This window comes from Microcaecilia unicolor, chromosome 1 (genome assembly GCF_901765095.1).
Source record: "Microcaecilia unicolor chromosome 1, aMicUni1.1, whole genome shotgun sequence".
Taxonomy (NCBI): Eukaryota; Metazoa; Chordata; class Amphibia; order Gymnophiona; family Siphonopidae; genus Microcaecilia; species Microcaecilia unicolor.
In genome coordinates, this window is record NC_044031.1 from 326,823,194 (window position 1) to 326,846,823 (window position 23,630).

At 43.6% G+C, this 23,630-nt stretch overlaps 1 protein-coding gene across 2 annotated transcripts in view; it reads left to right on the forward strand.

Annotated features, from left to right (window-relative positions):
- The window catches only part of PAK1IP1 (PAK1 interacting protein 1), an 85,216-nt gene that overhangs the window by 54,177 nt on the left and 7,409 nt on the right, over positions 1 to 23,630 (forward strand). For both annotated transcript variants that reach the window (XM_030209064.1, XM_030209072.1), the window contains exons 4-8: positions 1,278 to 1,352; positions 17,438 to 17,490; positions 21,020 to 21,165; positions 22,755 to 22,852; positions 23,262 to 23,361. In XM_030209064.1, the coding sequence (XP_030064924.1) occupies positions 1,278 to 1,352; positions 17,438 to 17,490; positions 21,020 to 21,165; positions 22,755 to 22,852; positions 23,262 to 23,361 (472 nt within the window). The remainder of the gene's footprint in view (positions 1 to 1,277; positions 1,353 to 17,437; positions 17,491 to 21,019; positions 21,166 to 22,754; positions 22,853 to 23,261; positions 23,362 to 23,630) is intronic.

Here is a 23,630-nt window from a genome sequence, read left to right on the forward strand (position 1 = left end):
ATCAGCTTGATGATATGGAAGGTAAAATTATGTATCATACCTGATAATTTTCTTTCCATTAATCATAGCTGATCAATCCATAGCCCCTCCCAGATATCTGTACTGTTTATATTCTGGTTGAATTTTAGGTTCAAGTTTAGTCTTCAGTTACTTCAGGAGGACTTCGTGTTCAAGTTCTTTTTTCACTTGGATTCCTCAAGAGTTGAGACGAGTTTGTGTTACAGTGAGCTGCTGCATTCCTCTCCCCTCCGTTTTACGGGGCTGGATTGAGATTTAAATTCTGCCGGCACTCCCTCCCGCTTCGTGCGGCTGTAGGGCAGCTTTGTACCCCTCCCGCTTCGGCGGTGTTGGGGTCAGTCAGCTCCTCCCGCGGTTGCGGTTGCAGGATAAGCCAGATCCCCCCGCATCGGTGGGGTGGTGTCCCTCCCCCGCTCCGCGGGGATGAGCAGGACGGATTCCCCTCCCCCACTTGTGTGGGGATGAGCTGGGTTAATTCCCCTCCCCCGTTTCGGCGGTGGTGAGCTGGGCAGAGTGTCCCTTTGTGGGTGTAATTCTCTAAGTGCTGAGTCCTGCGGATGGAGCTTTGATATCGACATACTGAGGAGTTTCCGGCAGCACATGACCACATATAGGGAGGCAAAAGTTTGCTCTCTATCTCCACCTGCTGGTAGATGGACACAACCCACCAGTCTATGGATTGATCAGCTATGATTAATGGAAAGAAAATTATCAGGTATGATACATAATTTTACCTTTATTTATTTATTTCATTTTTAAAATAGTAATAGATGCATTTTGTGTGCTAACATAGTTGTGTGTCTCCAAAACTGTAAAATAAGTTTTCCTCTCAAAATGTTTGTCATGTGCTCTGAATGGAGAACCACGCCTTTGTGCAGTGCTTGTAAATTCATATCATAGGGACAGCTCTCAAGCTCTCAGTCAGGACTGAATGGCAATGACTGCCTCTGCAACTTTCATGCACCCCAGTTCTAGCCTTTAGATCTTGTCATGTGTGGTGGTGGAGATTTCCTCCCAGGGCTCTGAGCACTACCGTCCCAGCTTCAGCCAACCTGCAAAGTGGAACCTGGACTTGGGAATTCCTCCTGTCTGGTAGTGTACAACACTACTAGTAATCCTCCAGGCTGACCTTGTGTTCTTCTTTAAAGAAATTTATAATAATTGAAAAAAAAAAAAAAAAGTGTTCAATCTGCTTCTGTTTGCCTTTATATGGATGCAGTTATGAGAACTAAATGTTGCAATATTTCTGTTTTTCTTAGGGGGCACGTGACATCCCTTTCTGTTCATCCCTCTGGTAAACTTGCATTATCTGTTGGAACAGATAAGACATTACGGTAAGTAGGCCTTAAGTGCCAGAATGATTGACTGTTCTGCTTTGCTGCAAATGAAACTTTTTCTCAGGTACATCATGAGCTTTAATTTGTCCTCTCTTTCCCCTGTTATGCTCTAGAAATGCTTTTCTTCTACTAGTTTACTGCCGTTGCACATTTCCTTTTCACTTTATTTTACAGAGAAATGCTTAGCATACATTGACCACAATTAAATGGATTCTGCCATTTTTCTGTAAATGTTTTTTTTTTTTTTTTTTTACCTTCCTTGGTAGTTAAAAAGTAAAAGGTGTAATCCAGATATTTTTTTTGACCTGACCATTTTGTCTGGGTCCTTTCTATGGTTTATTTGAAAAAAAAAATTTTTTTTGTTACATTTGTACCCCGCGCTTTCCCACTCATGGCAGGCTCAATGCGGCGGGCAATGGAGGGTTAAGTGACTTGCCCAGAGTCACAAGGAGCTGCCTGTGCCTGAAGTGGAAATCGAACTCAGTTCCTCAGTTCCCCAGGACCAAAGTCCACCACCCTAACCACTAGGCCACTCCTCCACTATATACTCCTCAATTTACTATGTACTGCCTTTTCATGAATTGTGCTAAAGTGGTGTGCATATTTAATTGGTAATATAAGTTTAAGAAAAGAAATCCATCTTGTTATGTGCTTGTTAGAAGACTTTTCTAAGAGGTAGAAATGTATACATGTTCTCCATCTACATACACATATGGGTGTTCTGGTGCAATGACTAAGAACTCGGGGGATCGTAATCAAGATTATACAGAAGGGGTTATAAAGCAGCTCTAAAGCGTTTGTTTACAGGATCAGTTCGAAAGGGGCTCAGGGAGGGTATTCCAGAGCATTGGTGCCACAAGAAAGAAGGCACAGGTTCTAGTAGATTTGAATTTGGCTAAAGATGACGGAGGAAGAGTAACACGGTGTTCAAACAATGAGCGAAATGGTTGAGTAGGCTTATGCAGAGTAAAGAAAGAGGATAGATGTTGATGATGGAATTTTGGTATATATGGCCTTGAGCACCAAAACTAAAATTTTAAATTGGATTTTGAATAAGACTTAGAAGCAGTTTCACCAAATCAAACTGACATGCGTTACAAGGAAGCCTTATGGTAGTTTTCTACTTCCTGTTTAGTCCGAAACATGGCTGGGATCTGTTGACATAAAGCCTTCATTTGCAGCAATTTGGTATTTATGCTTCCCTATCTGTATCCTCTTTAGTTAGCAGCATATCCTTTATGGCCATTGAACTGAGAGACCTGCTGTTTGTTATGCAGCAAGGATCCTTTTGGGTCCCTGAATCGTGTCACCTATAGGCAATAACCATGACTTTCTCCATTCCCACATGGGATTGACTTCTGCCTCTACAGCATTCCCAGGGATCTTTCACCTGGTAGTGCACTTCACGGTCCTTAGTGGTCTCTGGGGCAGTTTCTCTAAACGGGTTATTTTTATGCATATAATGACAGTAATGAAGATGTATCAAACGTTCAGCCAAAGTATGATGTTCCCCTGCATGTTTTACCATAAGAAATGTTTGACTGCTCTGTGCATAGTCAGAGGGAAACCTCCTGAGGAGTCAGCACTGTTGAGGACATGTTTTACATGTCACAGCCTGTGTGAAGTATCTCTCTGCCCAGCAGTCTACAAATACTGATTATTGGGGAGCAGAAGATATCGGGGACAATTGTATAAATGGGTGTCCCAATGCTGTGTGGGGTACACATATTCTGTAGGCATCTGAGCGCCCATATTCTGTTATAGAATACTGGTGTCAATGCACATAGGTGCCTCTAAAGTTAGGTGTACCCATTTATGCCAGATCAATGGCAGACATAAATGTGTGTCTAAGTGCAGACTTCTGTAAGTGGTAGACACCCTCGTCCGGTCATGCTCCACCTACATGCACACCCCCTTGAAGATAGCTCTAATGCACTTAACACACTCCCTTTGTAGAACAGTGTGTAGAGCACTTTCATGCATAAGTGCCACTTTCCTGCTTACTAAAGAATTGCAGGGAGAGCAGCACAAAATTAAACCTTAAAGGAAAACGATGCGGTGGGACATGGTTTGTGGAAAAGATTGTCTAGTTGGAAGCAAAACTGTATGCATTCGGAGTCTGTAATGTCAATAGTGTGATATCCCATCAACAGAGCTCTAGGAGTCACTCTTAGGCATTATAAGACAGGGAAAAAGTTGACAATTTATTGCAGCTTCATGATATACTGTTTACATGTAAGTCCCCGACCCCAATAAAAACAGGGTCATTTTGTGATCAATGCTAAAATGAATCCTTTCATTCAGAACCTTGTTAATTTTTCACCCAGTTGTTAATGTTTAATGTAGTCTGTGATACCAGATGTAACTATCTGGTTGTCAGCTTACCACTGTGGACTGGAAATTCAGAGTTGGCAAGCTGTTACCATGCTGGGTTTTCTGTGTGAGGAGGTAGAAAGTGCTGCCCCAGGGCATTGCTACTTCCACCTCTTCCCACAGCCTATTGGTTATCAGCAAGAGTGCCAGAAGTTGCCATTACTGGATCAATGCGTCTGCATGCCAGCAGCAAGATAGTTCTCTTTCTGTCTTCTTGATGACATAATTGTCCAAATGACACATCTTGTTACTTGCGTATACCAGAAAGGCTGACTGCCACTTGAGGGTCCCTAGAAGCACTGCCCAGTCGTCACCTGTAGCTGCACATTCATCCCTTTCCTGGTAACCTCTCACCTGCCTATAAGCTATTCCTTGATGTTTTTCAGGTGACTGCAACCTCAGGTATCTTGCATTTCTCAGAAAGGCACTCTCAGACCACATAACGCCCAAAATACTGAGCTCAAGTACCATCTTACTTGGGTCATTGAACAGTTTTGGGCATAAAGCTAACAAAGGGCTAGATTTACTAAAAGGCACTATCTCATTAGCATGCATTAACAGGGGTTACTAGCATCTGATTTCACCACAGTGTTACTAGCTAATTAGTCTTTGTTTCAGTGAATAGGGTAACAGTCCAAGATTATGTATGTTTTTAATTATGTCTTTGATAGTTTAGGATTAGATTTAAATTGATGGCTTTTACCCATTGGATTATTTATGAAAAAGTTCCTTCAACACAAATTTGATGTCTCTCTATGTACCTGCAAGAAATTTGCGATCATAGTAACATAGTAGATGACGGCAGTTAAAGACCTGTATGGTCCATCCAGTCTGCCTGAGAAGATAAACTCATTACATAAGGTATAAGGTGATACAACATATGTATACCTGAAATTGAACACAATACTCCAAGTGGGACCTCACCAACGACTTGTACAGGGGCATCAACACTTCCTTTCTACTGGTTATACCCCTCTCTATGCAGTCTAGCATCTTCTGGCCGTGGCCACTGCCTTGTCACATTGTTTCGTCACCTTTGAGATCCTCAGACACCATCACCCCAAGGTCCCTCTCCTGAGCCTAGCTTACCAATCTCTCCCTTCCTATCTGGTACATCTTTTGGATATTTGCACCCCAAGTGCATCACTCTGCTCTTCTTCGCATTAAATTTTAAGTGCCAGATCTTTGACCATTTTTCCAGCATTTGGAGATCCCTTCTCATGGTTTCTACCTCCTGGTTTCTACACCTTCCAGGATATCCACTCTATTAACTATCTTTGTGTCATCCGCAAAAAGGCAAACTTTTTTTCTTCTAACCCTTCAGCAATGTCTCTCACAAATATATTAAACAGAATCGGCCCCAGCACCGACCCCTGAGGCACTCCACTTTCCTTTCCTCAGAGTGGATTCCATTTACCACCATCCTCTGTTGCCTGTCGGTCAATCAGTTTCCAATCCATTTCACCACTTTGGGTCCTAAGTTAAGTTCTGTCAGCTTATTCATAAGTTTTCTGTGAGGGGGACTGTATCAAAGGCTTTGCTGAAATCCAATTAGATAGCGCATGTCCTTTATCCAGTTCTTTGGTCACTTAAGTCAAAGAAGTCAATCAGATTTGTTTGGCAGGAATTTCCATGTGCCTTGAATCCTGTAATCCGTTGGCTTCTAGAAAGTCAACTATCCTTTCCTTCGGCAGCATTGTGATTATTTTTCCTACTGCTTGCTGGCCTGTAGTGTCCCACTTATTCCCTGTCCCCGCTCTTGTGAAGAGGGACCCTATCTGCTTGTCTCCAGTTCTGAGGAACTTTTCCTGTCTCTAAAGATTTCTTAAATGAATCCTTAAGAGGTCCCGCCAGGACTTCTCTGAGCTCCCTCAGTATCCTGGCATGTATCCCATCTGGCCCCATAGCTTTGTCCACTATTTCAAGCTGCTTATAAAACGCTTTCTTCGTGAACAGTATAATATCCACTTCATTCCCAGATATACCCTTGGTAGCCAACCAAGGTCCTTCTTCAGGATTTTCTTCCGTGAACATTGAAGAAAAGTATTTGTTTAGCACATTCACTTTGTCCTCATCATTCTCCACATAGTAATATCTTCTGTGATCCTCCTGTTGTGTTCTTCTGTATTTCTTGAACGAAGCCTCTTTTGCCCTTATTTTTTCAGCCACCTGTTTGGAGAACCATATAGGCTTCCTGTTTCTCTTGTTTTTGTTTACTTTCCTTGTGTAAAGATCAGTTACCATACTTATAGCTGCTTTCAGTTTGGACCACTGCGCTTCCACTTCACCTATGCCTGCTCGTGCCATCAGCTCCTTCAGGTATTCGCCCATTTTACCAAAATCAGCCTGTCTGAAATCCAGTACTTTTTGTGCGGCTAAACTCCGCTTTTGCTCTTATATCAAACCATATCATGTGATAATCACTATTGTCATTGGACACACTGCCTCCATTTATGAGTACTAGATTGGATACTCTGACATTGGTGGTCTCGTCAGTAAAGGAGACTCATTTGATGTCCAGTAAGAAGAGAGTGTTTCTTTATTTATTTAGCACCTACATTGTGGAATGCTTTGCGGGAAGTGAAATCTTTTTCCTGATTTAATCACCTTTGAAAACCCATTATTTTATGTTTGCATTTGGCGTCACCCTTCCTGGGGATTAGATGGGAAGTTGGCTTGGTATAGATAATGACTTAATAATTGAAAATATTTTTTTTTACTTTGTTGTAAGTTTTTGATATGTATGTGCTTTCGTATTATCCAATTGTAGTTTTTTTTTTTTTTATTACAATTGTAAACCACTGTGATCTTGTGTTTTGAGCCAGGCGGTATAGAAAATGTAATATATTATGCATATTTCTACTGTAATCTGGATTGGAGAATAGTGAGAACCTATTTTACTAATCATACATGTTAAACACATTAGTGCACTGTAGTAAATCCTAGCCCTGAAAAGTATGTTAATGATGTACAGTGAATGAAAAAAGGGTTAAAATTCTGCAAGCAATGAACTGAAGAAAAGAAAGTAGACAGTGAGCACTATTACTTTTAACATGGACTTGTCTACATGCTTAAATACTGCAGTGTTTCTCAGTCACATTTGTTTATGCATGTGATATACAGTCTTTCAAAAACTGAAAACGGTTTACAGTGGAGAGAGAAATCAACAGATAACACAGACCAGACAACATTAGCACACCAGAAATAATAGTTACAATGTCAAGATAGATCTGGAAGGAAGGAAAAGAACTATAAAACGGGGCTACTAAACCATAAGTAAAAACAAAAAAACAACAAAAAAACATAAGTAAAAGCAATGCAATTACATCCTAGGCTGTTACTGAGTCTCAAATGGCTGGATGAATAACCACGTTTTCAGTTTTGATATTCCCCACTCAGTTCACCTGGCAATAAATTCCATAGAAAAGGTCTTTTGATAGTTTGAGAAGACTTAGCCAAATTGGCTGAACGCTCCATTATCAGAACTTTACAGATTATAGTTAGGATCTTGAACCAGATTCTGTGTTTAATAGTAAATAGCGGGGCAAACAAGATGTTAAATATTGGGGCCAAGACTGAACCCAGAGGGACCTCAAAGCCGAAGGCATAGCGCTTGATATTTCAGAGTTCCAGAGTAGCCATCTTGCCATGCTACGAATACCCAGCTCATGCACACATAATAACAAACAGTGGTCTTGCAGGGTCAAATGTAGCACTTAAATCTAGTGTTACTAACAAGGCAATATTACCTCCTCTAATGCCACTAGTTTCAACAGTTTTATTGATGACACTTGAAAAAAAAGAGTACATTCAACAATCTGTGTGTACAAAAATGTAAATGCCAAAGTAGTCAAACAGAACAAACAGAATAGTATAGGCCATCATCAGACTTTTTAGTTTTAACAGTTGCCCCCCCCCCCCAAACCCAACCCCCCTTAGCCTATTACTTTAAAGTTCAACATTGTCCTAAATGTCACATCAATCGAATATACCTTACCAACAGTACAGTATAAAAGGTAGTGTAAAGGAATCAGTTAAACTGAGCTTATACAGATTCCCAACAGCTAGGTGTCAGCAACTGAGAAACAATTAGTACCCCCCACCGAACACATTCTTCTCTCCACCCCACCAGATTATAACCCAACTAAATGGAGGGGGAAAACAGAAATAGATGAAGCATGACATATCACAATTCCAAGAAGCGAAACCCAAGAGGCTGTGTTCCTTCAAGCCTCTCAGTCAAACAAAACACAATGAAGCTCCTAGTGGAGTTGCTCTTATCCCCCTCCCCAGAACACCCCTCCCTACCCCATGCACATTGAGCAACCTCATGCAGCCCTTTAAGAATGCAACCTAGTTAGCAAAGAACTATGCCCTAGGGGTGTCGAGGTCGAGATGTGGAGATAAGAGTCCCAGGTAAGTAGAAATCTCTGTGTCCGTTTGCGGGAAGAGGAGTCATCTTGAGGCTCCCAAAGGGCCAAAGCATGCACCTGATTTCTCCAACCCAAAATGAGGGAGTGTCTTTAGAGACGCCCACATTTAAGAGCCACTAATCTTAGCTTCCGAAATAAGATACTTTCCCTTTTCCTCCCATTGTCCCAGCAGACACCGCCCCCAACAATCAAGCCCGTGGAGCCAAAGGGACCACTAAACTGAAGGCTGAAACAAAAAAGATTGGTTAGGTCCTTCCAAAAAAAATTGAACCTTCTGACAACTCCAAGAAAAATGGAAAAAGGGATTGTCCTCTGTAGAACACTTGAGGCACTGTGCAGTAGGCAAAAGCTCCACCCTAAAAAGTTGCCGCTGAGAAATATATGCCCTATGCAGAAGATGAAAATGTGTCTCCTGCAGGATAGTCATTGCTATTATCTGCAGTGTTCTCCTTAATGCTGGCAGTAGATCCCAGTCTCGCAGGGGTCCCCAAGTCCTGTTCCCATCTTTCTCACAGCCACCAGAATTCCTTCCTCTGCACTCGTTCCATCAACACTTTTATGGAAACCAGTAACGGACAACCTCTTCTCAGATATATAGGCAAAAAAAGCACTTAGGCTTTCCCCCAGTCACAACTTCCAAAGTTGCTCATGGTACACTAGAGTAATAGTGCTTTAACTGACAGTAAGCAAAGTGATTTCCCCCCCCTCCCCCAGTTCCCTGGCCTCTGGAATGATATCATCCAGCAATTTTAATAGTCCAATTGGTGTGAGGATGTGTTCCAAAAGTGTCAAGCCCCATGCTTCTACTCTATCAAATGCTCAATTTGCTCTTCACCAGTGGATTCCCCCCCCCCCCCCCCCAACAGGCTGATCAAAAAGCTCCAAGCCTCCCATAAGGGTAATATCACTAGTTTTATTCAGTGTGGTTAATAAGGCTGACTCAGTATTGTGAAACTTCCTAAATGACACTGTCTTGGTTGAAATGCATTAATTTTCTCCTAGAATGCAGTCAGTTGTTCCCAAACTGCCTTTTCAGCAATTTTAGATAGAAAGGAGAAATTAGAGATGGGTTGATAATTTGAAAGATTCCTGTGATCCAACTGTAGACTCTTAAATAAGGATTTAATTCTAGCCTCTTTCCATCATTCATATACGGTGCCCTCAGAAAAACTTATATGAATCACCTTGATAATATATAGTCCAGTGTAGACTGAAGGTCCTTATGAGGAACACTGGGATTGGATTATGAGGGGATGTAGACCTTTTAATTCTGAAAGAAGCTTCTCCAAACCCACTTGTGTAATTGGATTAAATGTTGTAAATAAGCTCTTTACACTCCCCACTCAGTATTTTGCTGTAGTGGTGTTAACAGGAACCCAGTGAAAAGGAACTGTTCTCCACATCTAGTTATTCTTTTTATTTTGGTTTCCAGGGTAGTTAGGGGCCCTTTTACTAAGGTACGCTGAAAAATGGCCTGCGGTAGTGTAGAGGGTTTTTTGGGTGCACATGGAATCATTTTTCAGCGCATCTGTAAAAAATGCCTTTTTAAAATTTTTTGCCAAAAATGGACGTGCGGCAAAATGAAAACTTTCATGCATCCATTTTGGGTCTGAGACCTTACCACCAGCCGTTGACCTAGCGGTAAGGTCTCACGCGTTAACTGGGCAGTAATGCTCTGTGTGCGTAAAATGCCAATTACCGCCAGTGCGCCAGAAAATAAAAATATTTTCCAGTGCGTGTAAAAAATGAATTTACTGCATGGGCCATGTGGTAGCTGGCCGGTAACTCGGAATTGCTGCGCGTTGGGTGCACGTAGGCGCTTACACAGCTTAGTAAAAGGGCCCCTTGGACAATCAACAGATGGGTTGGAGTCCCTAATGGTCTGAATTGTAATAATAAAATAATTTAGCAAAGAAATGAAGACTAGAATATATCAGTCAGTTGTCTTCTGGTGACTGAGATTGGATAAATCATGAACTGAGCTGGACAAATTCTAGAACTGTTCTCATATTGAGGCACGGTCCTTGAATAGTAGTCCTTTTTTTTTTTTTTGTTACATTTGTACCCCGCGCTTTCCCACTCATGGCAGGCTCAATGCAGCTTACATGGGGCAATGGAGGGTTAAGTGACTTGCCCACAGTCACAAGGAGCTGCCTGTGCCTGAAGCGGGAATTGAACTCAGTTCCCCAGGACCAAAGTCCACCACCCTAACCACTAGGCCACTCCTCCACTCCCTGAGTAATTGCAAAAAAGCACTATTATTCGGTAAAATTATTTGGTTGATGTCGTTTATGTAAGACAAAGCTAGATTAGGACCTTGTTTTGTGCTGGTGCCTACCTTTTCCAGACTCAAATATGTAGCTGGCAAGTCCAGCTGCTCTTGTAGAAGAGACAAAGAGAGAAATGGAGTCTGGGGGCAGGGGCTATATTGGGGGGGGGGGGGGGGGGAAACTAAACTTGAGCCAAAGGAAGTTCAAGCAAAAAGGTTCAGGCTGAGGCAGAATGGGGCATGAGGTTTTCTTCACAAAATGAGTCTGCAAAAACAATAGCCACACCAGCACCAATATGCCAGATATACAAGCAGATAAGAAGGTGGGCACAACTGTTTCAATATAGAAAGGTTACGCACAGCCAGGTTTGTGTAAGGCATAAGAATTGAAATTTATGAAAACAGTACCAGGTCATTGACCAAACATCATTTTTACTTCTGTGACCTCAAGTAAGCATGTGCGACAGCCTAATTGAGGTGTCATCTGTGTAAAATGACTAAGATAAGAGAGTTGCGTACCAGTTTAGGTAAAGCAAAGATGTCCACATCAACCCCTTTGAATATAAGGAGGACAGGACAACATTCCTACCTTCCGTGGGCTCCCCCCCCCCCCCGCCCCCCCACTGAACAAGAGTATAGGAAAAGACTCAACTCCATCATCATGGAACTCGCAATGAAGATACTAATGCCCATACCCCAAAGGAAACTCAAATTCATGACTAAAGAAGCAGACTACTGTGTGTCCCTCAGTTATATCCCTTGTAGTGCTATGCTAGAATAGTGTTTCAATTTAAAGAGTATCAGGATCACCTTTGTCAGCCAGGGGGCGGAGCCAGTAGAGTGTCTATTTAGAATTCAAACATCAGTAAAAGAAACAATAAGCTCACATTAACAGTGATATTAAAAAATATGTACAAGAACAAGGACTAATGGGTTTCTAGCAATTTTCCAGCTGCTCTGGGCGGTAGTTTGTTTCAGCTAACAAAGCACTGATCACTTTCTTGTTTCCTAACAAACAAAATTTTACAGTTGTGATACTATCTGTAAAATCTTTTCTTTTGGCTGAGACTGTCTTAGCTTGGCATTACTTCCTCAGAGCCACAAGCATTAAAAGCTCAACTTTGTATAGTTGATGTAGTATGGAAGAGTCATTTGAGTTTAGTATGGTCCCTATCTGCAGTTATTTTCCCAAAAGCTTACTGAGCGTGGAGCATTTTAAAAAATACATATGATACTGTGGAACATATAATGGAAATAGCTTTTTTTATTAAAAAAATATAATGTTCAGGAAACAAGTGGCATCAGTCTGGTCTTTGAACATTTAAGGGGTAGAATTTGCTGCTTAAAGTGTTAAGTATGGGATTTTGAAAAACTGCACTTGCAAGATCCAAAACTCAAATTATTTTTTTTTTATTTTTGATGTGATTTTAAACTACTAATGGGGAAAATTTCTGAAATATGCATATATTTCCATTCTGAAATACAGAATGTTTATTTTGAAGGAGCATGCAAACCATGCTCATAGCATGTCTCCTTCAAAACTGTGTGTGCCACAGTCAAATACATATAACTGGCAGCTTACATGTGTAGAGGCAGATTTGCACATGCAAATTATGCCTAACCTTTCTAAAGTCACCTCTTGTCAGTTCCAGCAGCTGGTGACTGTAGAATGTTTCACTATTATACTGCCACCTGCTGGTTAACCCAATGTCTAATGCTGTTTACTGCAAAAGACCCCTGTTTATTCACAGTCACAAATACTGATTTCCTTGTCATCAAGCAGATGAATCCATTACGAGTGGGTTGTGTCCATCAACCAGCAGGGGGAGATAGCACTGAAAAACCATAGTGCCTCTTGGCCAGCTAGCTCCATCTGCCTCTTCAGTATTCTCTATCTCCCCAGCAGGGTGGTTGCAGCTTGTTCAAGTTCCTTCAGAAAATCTGCCTGGGGTGGCGGCTGTGCTTTTGCCAGTTGTAGCAGGGGTGTTGTAGCTGATGGTGCCCACTTTAAAGGCAAATAGGTTAGCCCTGTCCCTGTCTTTGCCCACGCTGTGGATGCAGGCACATAGGTTCGCCCTCTCCCTGCCTTTCCCACGCTACTGATCCTCCGGAGTTGGAAATTTGCCTCTTTTGCTGTTGCCTCAAACTTTCCTCACAGCGTTAAAAAAAAAAAAAAAAAGTTGTGTCGCGCTTTGGTGCTGCGATCCCAGAAAAGAGGTTTTCTTCTGATTGTGCAGCATGGCAGGAGCTCGGAGACTCGGTCTGGTGAGGTCAGAGCATTTTGTAGCTCCTCCGGGGAGGGCCCGCGTTCGGGATGATTTTGGTGCAAATCCGCCATTTTGAATTTCCGCCACTTTCTGCGATGGCTGCTGAGAAAGTAAAGCGCTGTTCCGTTTGCTGCAAGCGCAAATCTGCAGCGGGGCTCTGTAAGGCGTGCTTTTAAGACGGTAGAGTCGGCCCGAGCATGGTGAGCAATATTCCTTCCCGCTCCGTGGAGCTGGCAGCGGGCACCATTTTGGAACTGCATGGCGCAACCCCCGCTGAGGCGGAGGGGTTTGAGCCTGGAGGGGCACCTCGTGTAGAGGCTAATAAGAGTTGTTTCCCCCGGACTGGAACCGGGAGGCCAGGGTGAGCCATTTTCCCCTGAATTTGTTTTATTGCTGCATAATGCATACACTTAAAAAGAGCTCTTCCACAGGGGTCCTCTGCGGCCCTGCTTTCTGTATCCTCTCCAGTGGAGTCTGGTCTTGGATTACCGTCAGGCGCGTTTTCCCCTGGTTGGGATGTGAGGACTCTGAGGGGTCTGGCAGGCCTGGTCTGGAGAGCCAGAAGATGGTGCAGGATTGCAACTGGATTCAGATGATCCTTCCGCGGTGAGGATTTTCCACCGCGATGAGCTGCCAGCGCTTGCAGGTCCTCTCTATAGAAGACCCTGGGAGTACTGAGACCTCCTCCGGTAATCCGAGGATGGCAAGTACTAAGAAGCCTGCTCGAGCCTTTCCTTTGCATGACTCCATCCAAGAGCTTATCACGGATCAATGGGCTGACCCCGAGGGGCCTTTGAAAGTCGCCAGGGCTATGGGACAATTATACCCTCTAAGTGAGGAGCATTTGGCGCCCCTAGCAGTGCCTAAAGTGGATGCCCTAGTCACGGCTGTGACAAAGAAAACTACCCTCCCAGTGGAAGGAGGAGTTGCCCTGAAGCATATGCAGGACCGTTGCCTGGAGGCAGCTATGTAACAGTCCTTTGAAATTTCAGGCCTATCCTTACGGGCGTCTGCATGCAGCTGCTACACTGCCCGAGCCTGCCTCGCTTGGTTAGAACAGGCAGTGGAACAGCCCGGAGATGGAGCGGAGCCCCTTACGGAGGTGGCACCGCGGATGGAGTCGGCCTTGTCATTTTTGGCTGTCGCCCTTTATGATCTGGTCAGAGCTTCGGCTAAACAGATGGCTGTAGCGGTGGCGGCTCGCCGTCTTCTGTGGCTACGGCATTGGGCAGCTGACATGGCCTCTAAGCAAAGGTTGGTGAAGTTGCCCTTTCAAGGCCAAAATGGCGAGAGCGCACCTGAGACTTCTGCAGTGTTCCCTGCTTCAGTGATGGTCTCCAATATCTCAGGATTATCAATGCAGACTCACGTGGCTCCCTGCGACCCGGCTCAGTATGGAGTGGTGGCTCTCAGACAGCATGCTATGGCGAGGAATGCCACTAGCGCTCCCCGATTGGTGCCTGGTGGTAACAGATGCCAGCCTGAAAGGGCTGGGGTGCACATTGCCGGGGAAGGCATGCCCAGGGTCTTTGGACACCCGAGGAGTCGGAGTGGTCCATCAATCGCTTGGAGTTGAAAGCAATTTTCCAGGCACTTCTGGCCTTTCAAATGACCCTGGAAGGATTGGCTGTCAGAGTTCTGTCGGACAACACGAGAGCAGTGGCCTACATAAATTGCCAAGGAGGCACTCGGTGCATAGCACTAGCAGCACAGGCCATGCAGATTTGCCACTGGGCCGAGCTTCATCTGCAGTTTCTGTCAGCAGCTCATATTGCAGGTCAGAGCAACGTGCAAGCCGATTATCTGAACAGGAATCAGATCGACCCAGCGGAATGGGAACTTGCAGACGAAGTATTTCTGCAGCTATGTGCCAAATGGGGAAAGCCCATAATGGGCGTCAAGCACAAATTCCAAAGTCCCGTGCTTCTACAGCAGACGGAAAGATCCTCGCTCAGCAGGGTTGGATGCCTTGGCTCAACCCTGGCCTCAGGTCCTCCTGTATGTGTTCCCTCCGTGGCCCTTGATAGGGTGAGTACTCCTGCGGATTCGGCTACACCAAGGAGAGGTGGTTCTCATTGCCCCGGATTGGCCCAGGAGGCCGTGGTATGCGGACCTCCGGCGGATGCTGGTAGAGGATCCCCTGCCGTTACCTCTGGTACCGAACCTGTTGTCACAGGGCCCGGTGACCATGGAGGACGCCTGCCGCTTTGATCTTACGGCATGGCTATTGAGAGGGCGCAATTGAGAGACAAGGGATATTCCAGTAAAGTCATTTTCACTCTCCTACAGGCCCGCAAGCGTTCCACTTCCGTGGCTTATGCCAGGATTTGGCGCCAATTTGAGGCTTGGTGTGCTTCTAAAACAATTACACCCATGCGGGCTTCTGTCTCGCCGATACTTGACATTTTGCAGGATGGTTTACAAAAAGGCTTGGCCTATAATTCCCTGCGTGTTCAAGTGGCAGCCTTAGCATGTTTTCGAGGGAAGGTCGCTGGCCTCTCTCTGGCTGCTTGCCCGGATGTGACACGGTTTCTCAGAGGGGTGCTTCGGCTCCGTCCTCCCGTGTGGGCTCCGTGTCCAGCCTGGAACCTGGGGTTAGTTTTAAAGACCCTTCAGTGTTCGCCTTTCGAGCCGCTTAGGTGAGCTTCGGAGAAGAATGTGACCTTAAAGAAGGTCTTTTTGGTGGCTGTGACGTCGGCGAGACGGGTATCTGAGCTCCAGGCGCTGTCCTGTCGAGACCCATTTCTGCAATTCTCAGAGTCCGGAGTAATGGTACGTACGGTGCCTTCCTTCATGCCTAAGGTGGTTTCAGCGTTTCACCTAAACCAGCCTATTTTCCTGCCCTCCTTTTCTAAAGAGGAGTTTCCAGAAGCCTATGGGCAGTTGCACCTTCTGGATGTGCGAAGGGCTTTGTTGCAATATCCGCGTATGTCAAATGCCTTCAGGACCTCTGACCATCTTTTTGTTCTTTTTTTCAGGTGCGTGCAGAGGGTCTCCAGCGTCTAAGGCCACTATAGCCTGTTGGCTCAAAGAAGCTATCTTTTCAGCATATCTGCTATCTGGCCGGCCTCCATCTGAAGCCTTTAAGGCACATTCCACAAGAGCGATTTCCTCTTCTTGGGCTGAAACTGGAGCACTCTCTCTTCAAGAGATATGTAGTGCAGCTACTTGGGCTTCTAAGCTCTCGTTTGCCCGACATTACAGGCTGGATGTGGCTGCCAGGAGAGACACGCATTTGGAGCACAAATGCTGGTGCGTGGTGTGGCTTGTTCCCACCCTATCTAGGGATTGCTTTGATACATCCCACTCGTAATGGATTCATCTGCTTGATGACAAGGAAGGGAAAATTAGGTTCTTACCTTGGTAATTTTCTTTCCTTTAGTCATAGCAGATGACTAAATGAGCCCTCCATCAGTGGTTCATTATGTGAATTATGTTACTTTTATGTTCAGTTTTTCCTGTAGATATGTTCCCTCATTGGGAGAAGTTGGAAAACAGGATTTCTGTTCAGTTACAGGAGGATAAGTCCATTCCCTCCTTTGACTTATAGCTCCAGTTTTGGGGCGTTCATCTGCTGTGAGGAAAGTTCATGTTATTATGCTTTGCGGTATAACACTGCTTTGGAAGCTTCAAATACTGAAGAGGCAGATGGAGCTAGCTGGCCAAGAGGCACTATGGTTTTTCAGTGCTCTCTGTCTCCCCCTGCTGGTTGATGGACACAACCAACTCGTAATGGATTCATCTGCTATGACTAAAGGAAAGAGAATTACCAAGGTAAGTACCTAATTTTCCCATTGGTTAGCTGCCTGCATCCATTTCTGTTATGAGCAGACTGCTGCTGTGCTAGCCAGTTCAGTCAAGCCTTCTCATATCAGATCCATTGGGACTACCTTAGCTGTTTTCTGAAATGCTCTGCAGTGAAGTACATCTGTAAAGCAGCTTCTTGGTCCTTGCTTCATATGTTTGGAGTGGAGGAGTGGCCTAGTGGTTAGAGCACCGGTCAAATCCCGCTGCTGCTCCTTGTGATCTTGGGCAAGTCGCTTAACCCTCCATTGCCTCAGGTACAAACTTTGATTGTGAACCCTCCTGGAACAGAGAAATATCCAGTGTACCTGAATGTAACTCACCTTGAGCTACTACTGAAAAAGGTGTGAGCAAAATCTGAATAAATGCTTCACATTACTGCGTGGAACAGTTAAGTCAGACAGTACTTTCAATCGAGCAATACCAAACCACCTGTTTTTGTGATCTGCGCAAGGCTCAACTTCCCACAGTGGGGGGGGGGGGGGGGGGGGGGGCGGCCTTGAGCTTGTGCGAATGATATCTTGCTTGTTGATGGAATAAGCTAGGTTGCTTGTTTTTTTAATGAATGTTTTCTGTAGACAGGATTAATCAGACACACAATCCTTTCCACCTCACTGAGAGTTGCAGTTCTGCTGAGCTATATGGATCTGAGGGACCAAAGAGACCACTTTGCACAGGAGGGGCTGCATATGCTCAGAACTGTCTGGCACTGTGTAATATGTCACCACTTGTTGCCTGGTTAATCTTTTTACAGCACGGAGTAGCAAGCACAGCAAATAAAGTAATAATCCCAGGTGTTGATTAAGTAGCACAGTACTTAGAAAAACAAGCTGGGAATAGTCCCTGGCAGGGAGAAACATGGATTATTGTCTCCATTGGTTTATTCTTTTATATATTGGAGTCTGATCATGCTTTCACTTGTTTTGTATTTTGTAGGACGTGGAACCTTATTGAAGGACGGTCAGCATTTATCAAAAACTTTAAGCAAAGTAAGTGTTTGCTCAGAGCCCTTTGGGGTTATTTAGAAGCACAGCATGATGTTTCATGAAGGGCAAATGCCCAAGTGTATAAGCTGGAATGGTTTTTAATGTGGTGGTTCAGTACTTCATAGCAATTCTTTGGTTCCCATGGACTCATGAAAGTTGACTTGGTGAAGACTAACCCATTATTGGTGCAGTATTCTTTAGGGTTTGTGCCTTGTGAACCATGATGGTAGGTACACATCCAGCATGGGATAAGTTAGGACTAGCATACATAAAATGAATTTGTGACACTGACTGCCCTCAGGAGCATTGCAAGGAATGCCAGTAAATGGAAAAGTAACTTTTTTTTTCTTTTTCCAGTCAAAGATGAATGCTGTCTCTTGCACAATGCTTTCTTTTAAGCTATTAAACCTATTGGGGAAATACAAAAACCAACCTTGGGCAATATTGGAGTGAAAAGGCAGTCTAGGAATAAAAACTGATGGTCTGAAGATCTAGTGAAGACGGTAACGGAAGGTGATTTGAAGGGCCTGTTTGAGAACCTGTACAAAAGGTCTATCTTACAAGATGTATAATATACAATCTTACACCAAGTATGTATAATGAAGGCAAAGGGAATGAAGATGAACTTATGGAATTGTGCTGTGTGCACAAAATTCAATATCTGCCTGACTTGCTCTCATCATCCCTTTTCAAAATAGAATGCATTACAGATGTATGAACTCAAACAGTCTCCTGTGGAAGACATGGTCCAGGTGAACTGGACATACATAATGTTTCTGCTAAGAGAGCAATCAAAACATGCAGAACCCCAGCAAATGCTTCATATACCCAAAAATTCTTTTAGTTAAAGTGATCCTAAAATTCTGGGTGTGTGATGAAGCACCACCAATTTAAAATACTAGAAAAAAAAGTATCATTTGTATTACAAATGGTGGAATGAAACAGTAAGTTTGCAGTTTAAATATAAACTATTGAGAGAGAAATTTGCGACAGAATAACAAGCTAGCATTGCAGGGAGGAATGTTGCTTGAAGAACCATTGGAAGGTGGAAGGATAGAGTGGCGATGAACAAGTTGAGTATGTGTGGGTTTTAGGAGAGAAAAACAAAAGGTGAAAAAAAAGATGCAAACCAAACTCTGTGAGTGGAAATAATTTATTATTGTTATAATTCTATGCTTTCTATCAAAAGAGCACAAAGTGTGTTGCATCAAGTTGTATAGATGAAATAGAGTGCCTGAAATGATAGTAACAGTCGGGAGTATACTGATAGCACAGCAAAAACTTGCCTCAAAACCAGGCATAAAAACACATTATTATTATTAGCATTTGTATAGCGCTACCAGACGCATGCAGCGCTGAACACCTGATACAAAGAGACAGTCCCTGCTCAAAAGAGCTTACAATCTAAGTTATACAGACAAACAAGACAGTTACGGGTGAGGGAAGTAATGGGTGAGAAGGGAGGAAGGGACAAGTAATATAATTAGAGCTGCTATTTGTAGCTGTTAATAAATTGTACATTTGGCTATTTGTTTTTCAGCTAATTCAGAGTTCTTTCGAAATACAAAACAAAATTATTTTTCAGTGGTGTTCTGGTGCAGTTGCTGCTGCTGGGTACCAGCAGAGAAGTCGGGGGCACAGAAACAGCGTGGAGGATCCCAGGCAGACAAGGGGAGGGATGAGAGAATAGTCTATCTCCGAGAACGGGTACGTGAAGGGGCGGGACAGACCGTATTTTCGAAAAAAAAAAAATGGGCGTCCATCTTTTTTTTTCGATAATACGGTTTGTGCTGGGCAAATGCATTGGAGTTGTGCGGATTTGAGCTGGGCGGTTTCATTTTTCAGCAATAATGGAAACTGAAGGCGCCTAGCTCAAAAATGAACAAATCCAAGGCATTTGATCGTGGGAGGGGCCAGGATTCATAGTGCACTGGTCCCCCTCACTACTACTATTTAACATTTCTAGAGCGCTACAAAGTGTATGCAGTGCTGTACAAACACAGAAGAAAGACAGGCCCTGCTCAAAGAGCTTACAATCTAAATAGACAAAAAGTAAAGCATTTAATATTTAAGCAGTCAAGCACAAGAGAACAGTACTACTACTACTACTACTTGACATTTCTAAAGCGCTACTAGGGTTATGCAGCGCTGTCACAGTCACAGAAGGACTGAAGATGTTGAAGGGTGGTCAGTGTGATTAGGTGTAACTCTGGTTGGAGTAGTGGGAGAAGGTGATAGAAGAATAGAAATGGGTGAGGTAAAAGTAATGAGTGGGTTGATAGGGAGGTTATATAAGACATGTCACTCTAGGGGTGGGTGGGGAGGAAATGGCAGTGCTTGATGAAAAAGAGAGCTCAGTTTGATAGGAGATATACTATAGGATGTCATTCTGAGGCCAGGCTAAGTCTAAAGCAGGAGAAGGTATTCTCTGCAGCCTATTTGTGAGATAGAAAATGCTCTCTCACATGCCAGGACACCAACCGGGCACACTAGGGGGCACTTGTAACAATTAAAAAAAAAAAAAAAGTAAAATACCTCCCAAGTCCATAGCTCCCTTCCCTTGGGTGCTGAGCCCCCCAAATCCCCCCCCCCCCCCCAAAACCCATAGCCGGCAACTCTACACCATTACCATAGCACTTATGGCTGAAGGGGGGCACCTAGATGTGGATACAGTGGGTCTTGGGGGTGGTTTGGAGCGCTCCCATTTACTACCACAAGTGTAACAGGTGGGGGGGGGGGGGGATGGGATGGGCCTGGGTCCACCTGGCTGAAGTGCACTGCACCCACTAATAACTGCTCCAAGGACCTGCATAGTGCTGTGATGGAGCTGGGTATGGCATACAGGCTGGAAAAAAAAGTTGTTAAAGTTGTTTTTTTTTTTGGTGGGAGGGGGTTAGTGACCACTGGGGGAGTCAGGGGTGGTCATCCCCGATTCCCTCCGGTGGTCATCTGGTCATTTAGGGCACTTTTTTGGGACTTGTTCGTGAAAAAAAAGGGTGCAAAAAATGACCCACATTCGCGCTAAAAACGCCTTGCTTTTTTCGATTATCGGCTGAGGGTGCCCATCTCTCCTTGACCGATAAACACGCCCCAGTCCCGCCTTCACCACGCCTCCGACACGCCCCCGTCAACTTTGGCCGTTTCTGCAACAGATTGCAGTTGAAGACGCCCAAAATCGGCTTTCGATTATACCGATTTGGGCGCCTTTGTGAGATGGGCGCCCATCTCCCGATTTGGGTCGAAATCTGTGCGCCCATCACTTTCGAAAATAAGGCTGAAGTAACTTTGTAAGTTTAAGTGCTTTGAAAATATGCCACCGCTTTTAAAAAAAAGTAGTACTGCTATATATTTGTGTTGAGTGGTTTCCAAACCTGTGGTTGTTTCCCATCCTCCCTCCCACTCACCCTTGCATTTATGTTTGTTCTATAACTTTATACACTGCAATTCACTGAATGTGGCAGACTGATGCTGACCAATGACAGATGAACTGAATTTAAAATGATATCCAGAGCATTGTATTTTGTAATCTTAGATGCACACATTGTCAAGTGGTCTCCTAGTGGACAAAAGTATATAGTGGTAGTAATGAATCAGTTGGATATCTACAGTCTGGAGACGGCTTCAGTCATCGGAACCATCAGCCATGGAAAGAGAATTTCTTCTGTTCAGTTTATCACAGTAAGTGTTTGGTAGGTGGGGAGGCTGTTAGAGAAACTGTGAATGGCTATAACAGCAGTAAGTAGATGTTGTCACAGTGCCAGTACTGTGCAGTCCTTATTAAGGTTGCAGCCTGTTTTCTCATTGTCATGTAGCTTGATCAAGAAGGAATCTCAGATAGACCAGACCCTACTATTGGGCAGTACCTGCTTATAATTGGATTGTAAGGCACATTGAACCTGAACTCTTTTTGGGATAGTGCGGGATACAAATGTCATAATAAAAAATTGCTGCTCTGTGTTGTATAGCGCAGGCTGGATTTTCAGTGGCATCTTGTGGGTTTTGTTGTCTGTTCGCATTTTTTGATTTTTTGGAAACAGTTCTAGCCCCATGTCATGCCCCCCCCATGTTGGTTTGTATAGTAAGAGGCCAAAGCTGGGCAAGTGTGTGCTGTAGAGAAGAGACTTTTCACAAGTGGAGGGTAATTTTATGGTTGAGAAATTGAGGTGACTAGCATAAATGGCTGAAGATGGGCAATCACACAGCTGTGGTGCTGGTGAAAATGACTGGAATGCACATGTTACAGTGCTTTATAATTCATGCAGATACATCATGCTCTGCCCAAATCTGTGCAGATCTGCACATGTGCACACACACATTAAAGTATATAAATATGGTTTGTACTGTTGCGCTGGTTGATATTTTATAAGAAGTCACTATGCATTATCCCTCTAATTCTATATATGGTACTAAAAATTGTGCCCGCAAATTTGGGTGTGAGCCCAATTTGTGTATGCAATTTAGTTGCATAATGAGCTGATTAGCACTGAAAACTGGTTGCTAATTGACAATAATTTCAATTTACATGTACATCTTTTAGTCACTATTCTATAAAGATGCATGCGTTTAAGATATGGACCTCTTTTTTTTGAACACATTTAACTATGAGAATGCAATCTGTTTTCTTGAATAATTTGCATTTGGAGTAGTGCCTCACCTTGGCATATTTAGTGATGGGTACTTTTCAAAGGCAGATGCTGGCTCTGTTATTGTGGGCAATATTTTGATTTTAAGGGTTTTTGAGGAAAGGGGTTTGTTATAATATGTTGCCATTGATGACTAGGTTGGAATTCTGGCTATTCTTTTGATATGCTGTGTGATGTTTTCTGATCTTGTATGGTCTTTGGCTCCAATGACAAAGACATTGCAATGTAAAAATATGCAGATCCAAAAATGGGGCATGACCATGGAAGGGGCATGGGCTGGACAGGGATATTCTTGGAATTTGCACACAGAGTTACAGAATTAAGCTGATCCGTGCCAAGGATTTACATCAGGTTTCAGTTAGTGTAAATCCTTGCACCAAACACTATTCTGTAAACTGCATCTAACTCAGAGTGCCATTTATAGAATAGAGCATAGCACTCATTTTTTTGGCTGCAATATTTCAGTGCCATATACAGAGTTTAGTTCCATATGCTCAAATGATTTGAAATAACCACCATTTATGTGTATTCTTGTCATCTAAAATTACATGGCTCTTTATAAAATTGCCCCTTTATGCTTTATGCCTGAGTCTTTTTTTTTTTTTTTTCCCCACTTCTTCCCAGGACACTTTGCTTGCTGTGGCTGGAGATGAAGAAGTTGTGAGGCTGTATGACTGTGACTCACAGAAGTGTCTCAATGAGTTCAGAGCTCATGAAAATAGGTATGCTATGGAACAGACTTGGTTGATCTGTCTGTAATAGTTTATCTATGGAGAGCACGGGTCTGCCTTGTGTCTTGCGTCTCAGGCCAACCGCTTGGGACTTGAGAGCATTAGCCAGGGTGATTTCAGTGCTACCATAGTAGAGAGGGAGAATGCAGTGACTCCGGGTTCTGGGTCCTTTAATCAGAGGTCAGTAGTGCAGTACTGAGGAAGTTAGAGGCGGTTAAAGGTGAAATGTGCACAGTGTTCCCAGAAATCACACACAATGGGCTAGTCTGGCAGCAAGAGCTACAGGCAGTTTATTATAATACAAGTTACAGCAGAGCTGCCTTGCACAATCCAGGGTTAACAGAGCTTCTTATTTTGTCCATTTTCCTCTGCTTGTCACACTTGCTGTGCTTGGGTTAAGAATAAAAAGCATCTACACTTTTGGATTAGAAGATTTCCATGTTGTCATGTCAGCATCCAATGATGGATATATCAGAGCATGGCGGCTTGATCAAGACAAAGTGAGTACATTTTTTTCTCCCCCCTCTTCCCCACCCCTTTATTTGAAATGTTCCATTCAGGTGGGCACATAGACTTACGGGAAAAATGTTAACTTTTGAATCAGGCTGCTAGGATGGAATGTTCTGTAGGTTAAAAATGAGCATTTCTCTACATAGTTTTTTATTGACTCGCCTTGTTGTCAGTTGATCTTTCACCTGGGAAATAATGCATCCAACCCCTCCTGCATTATTTTGGTGTCTCACTTTCCATTTTTTTCTAACCCCAAGTT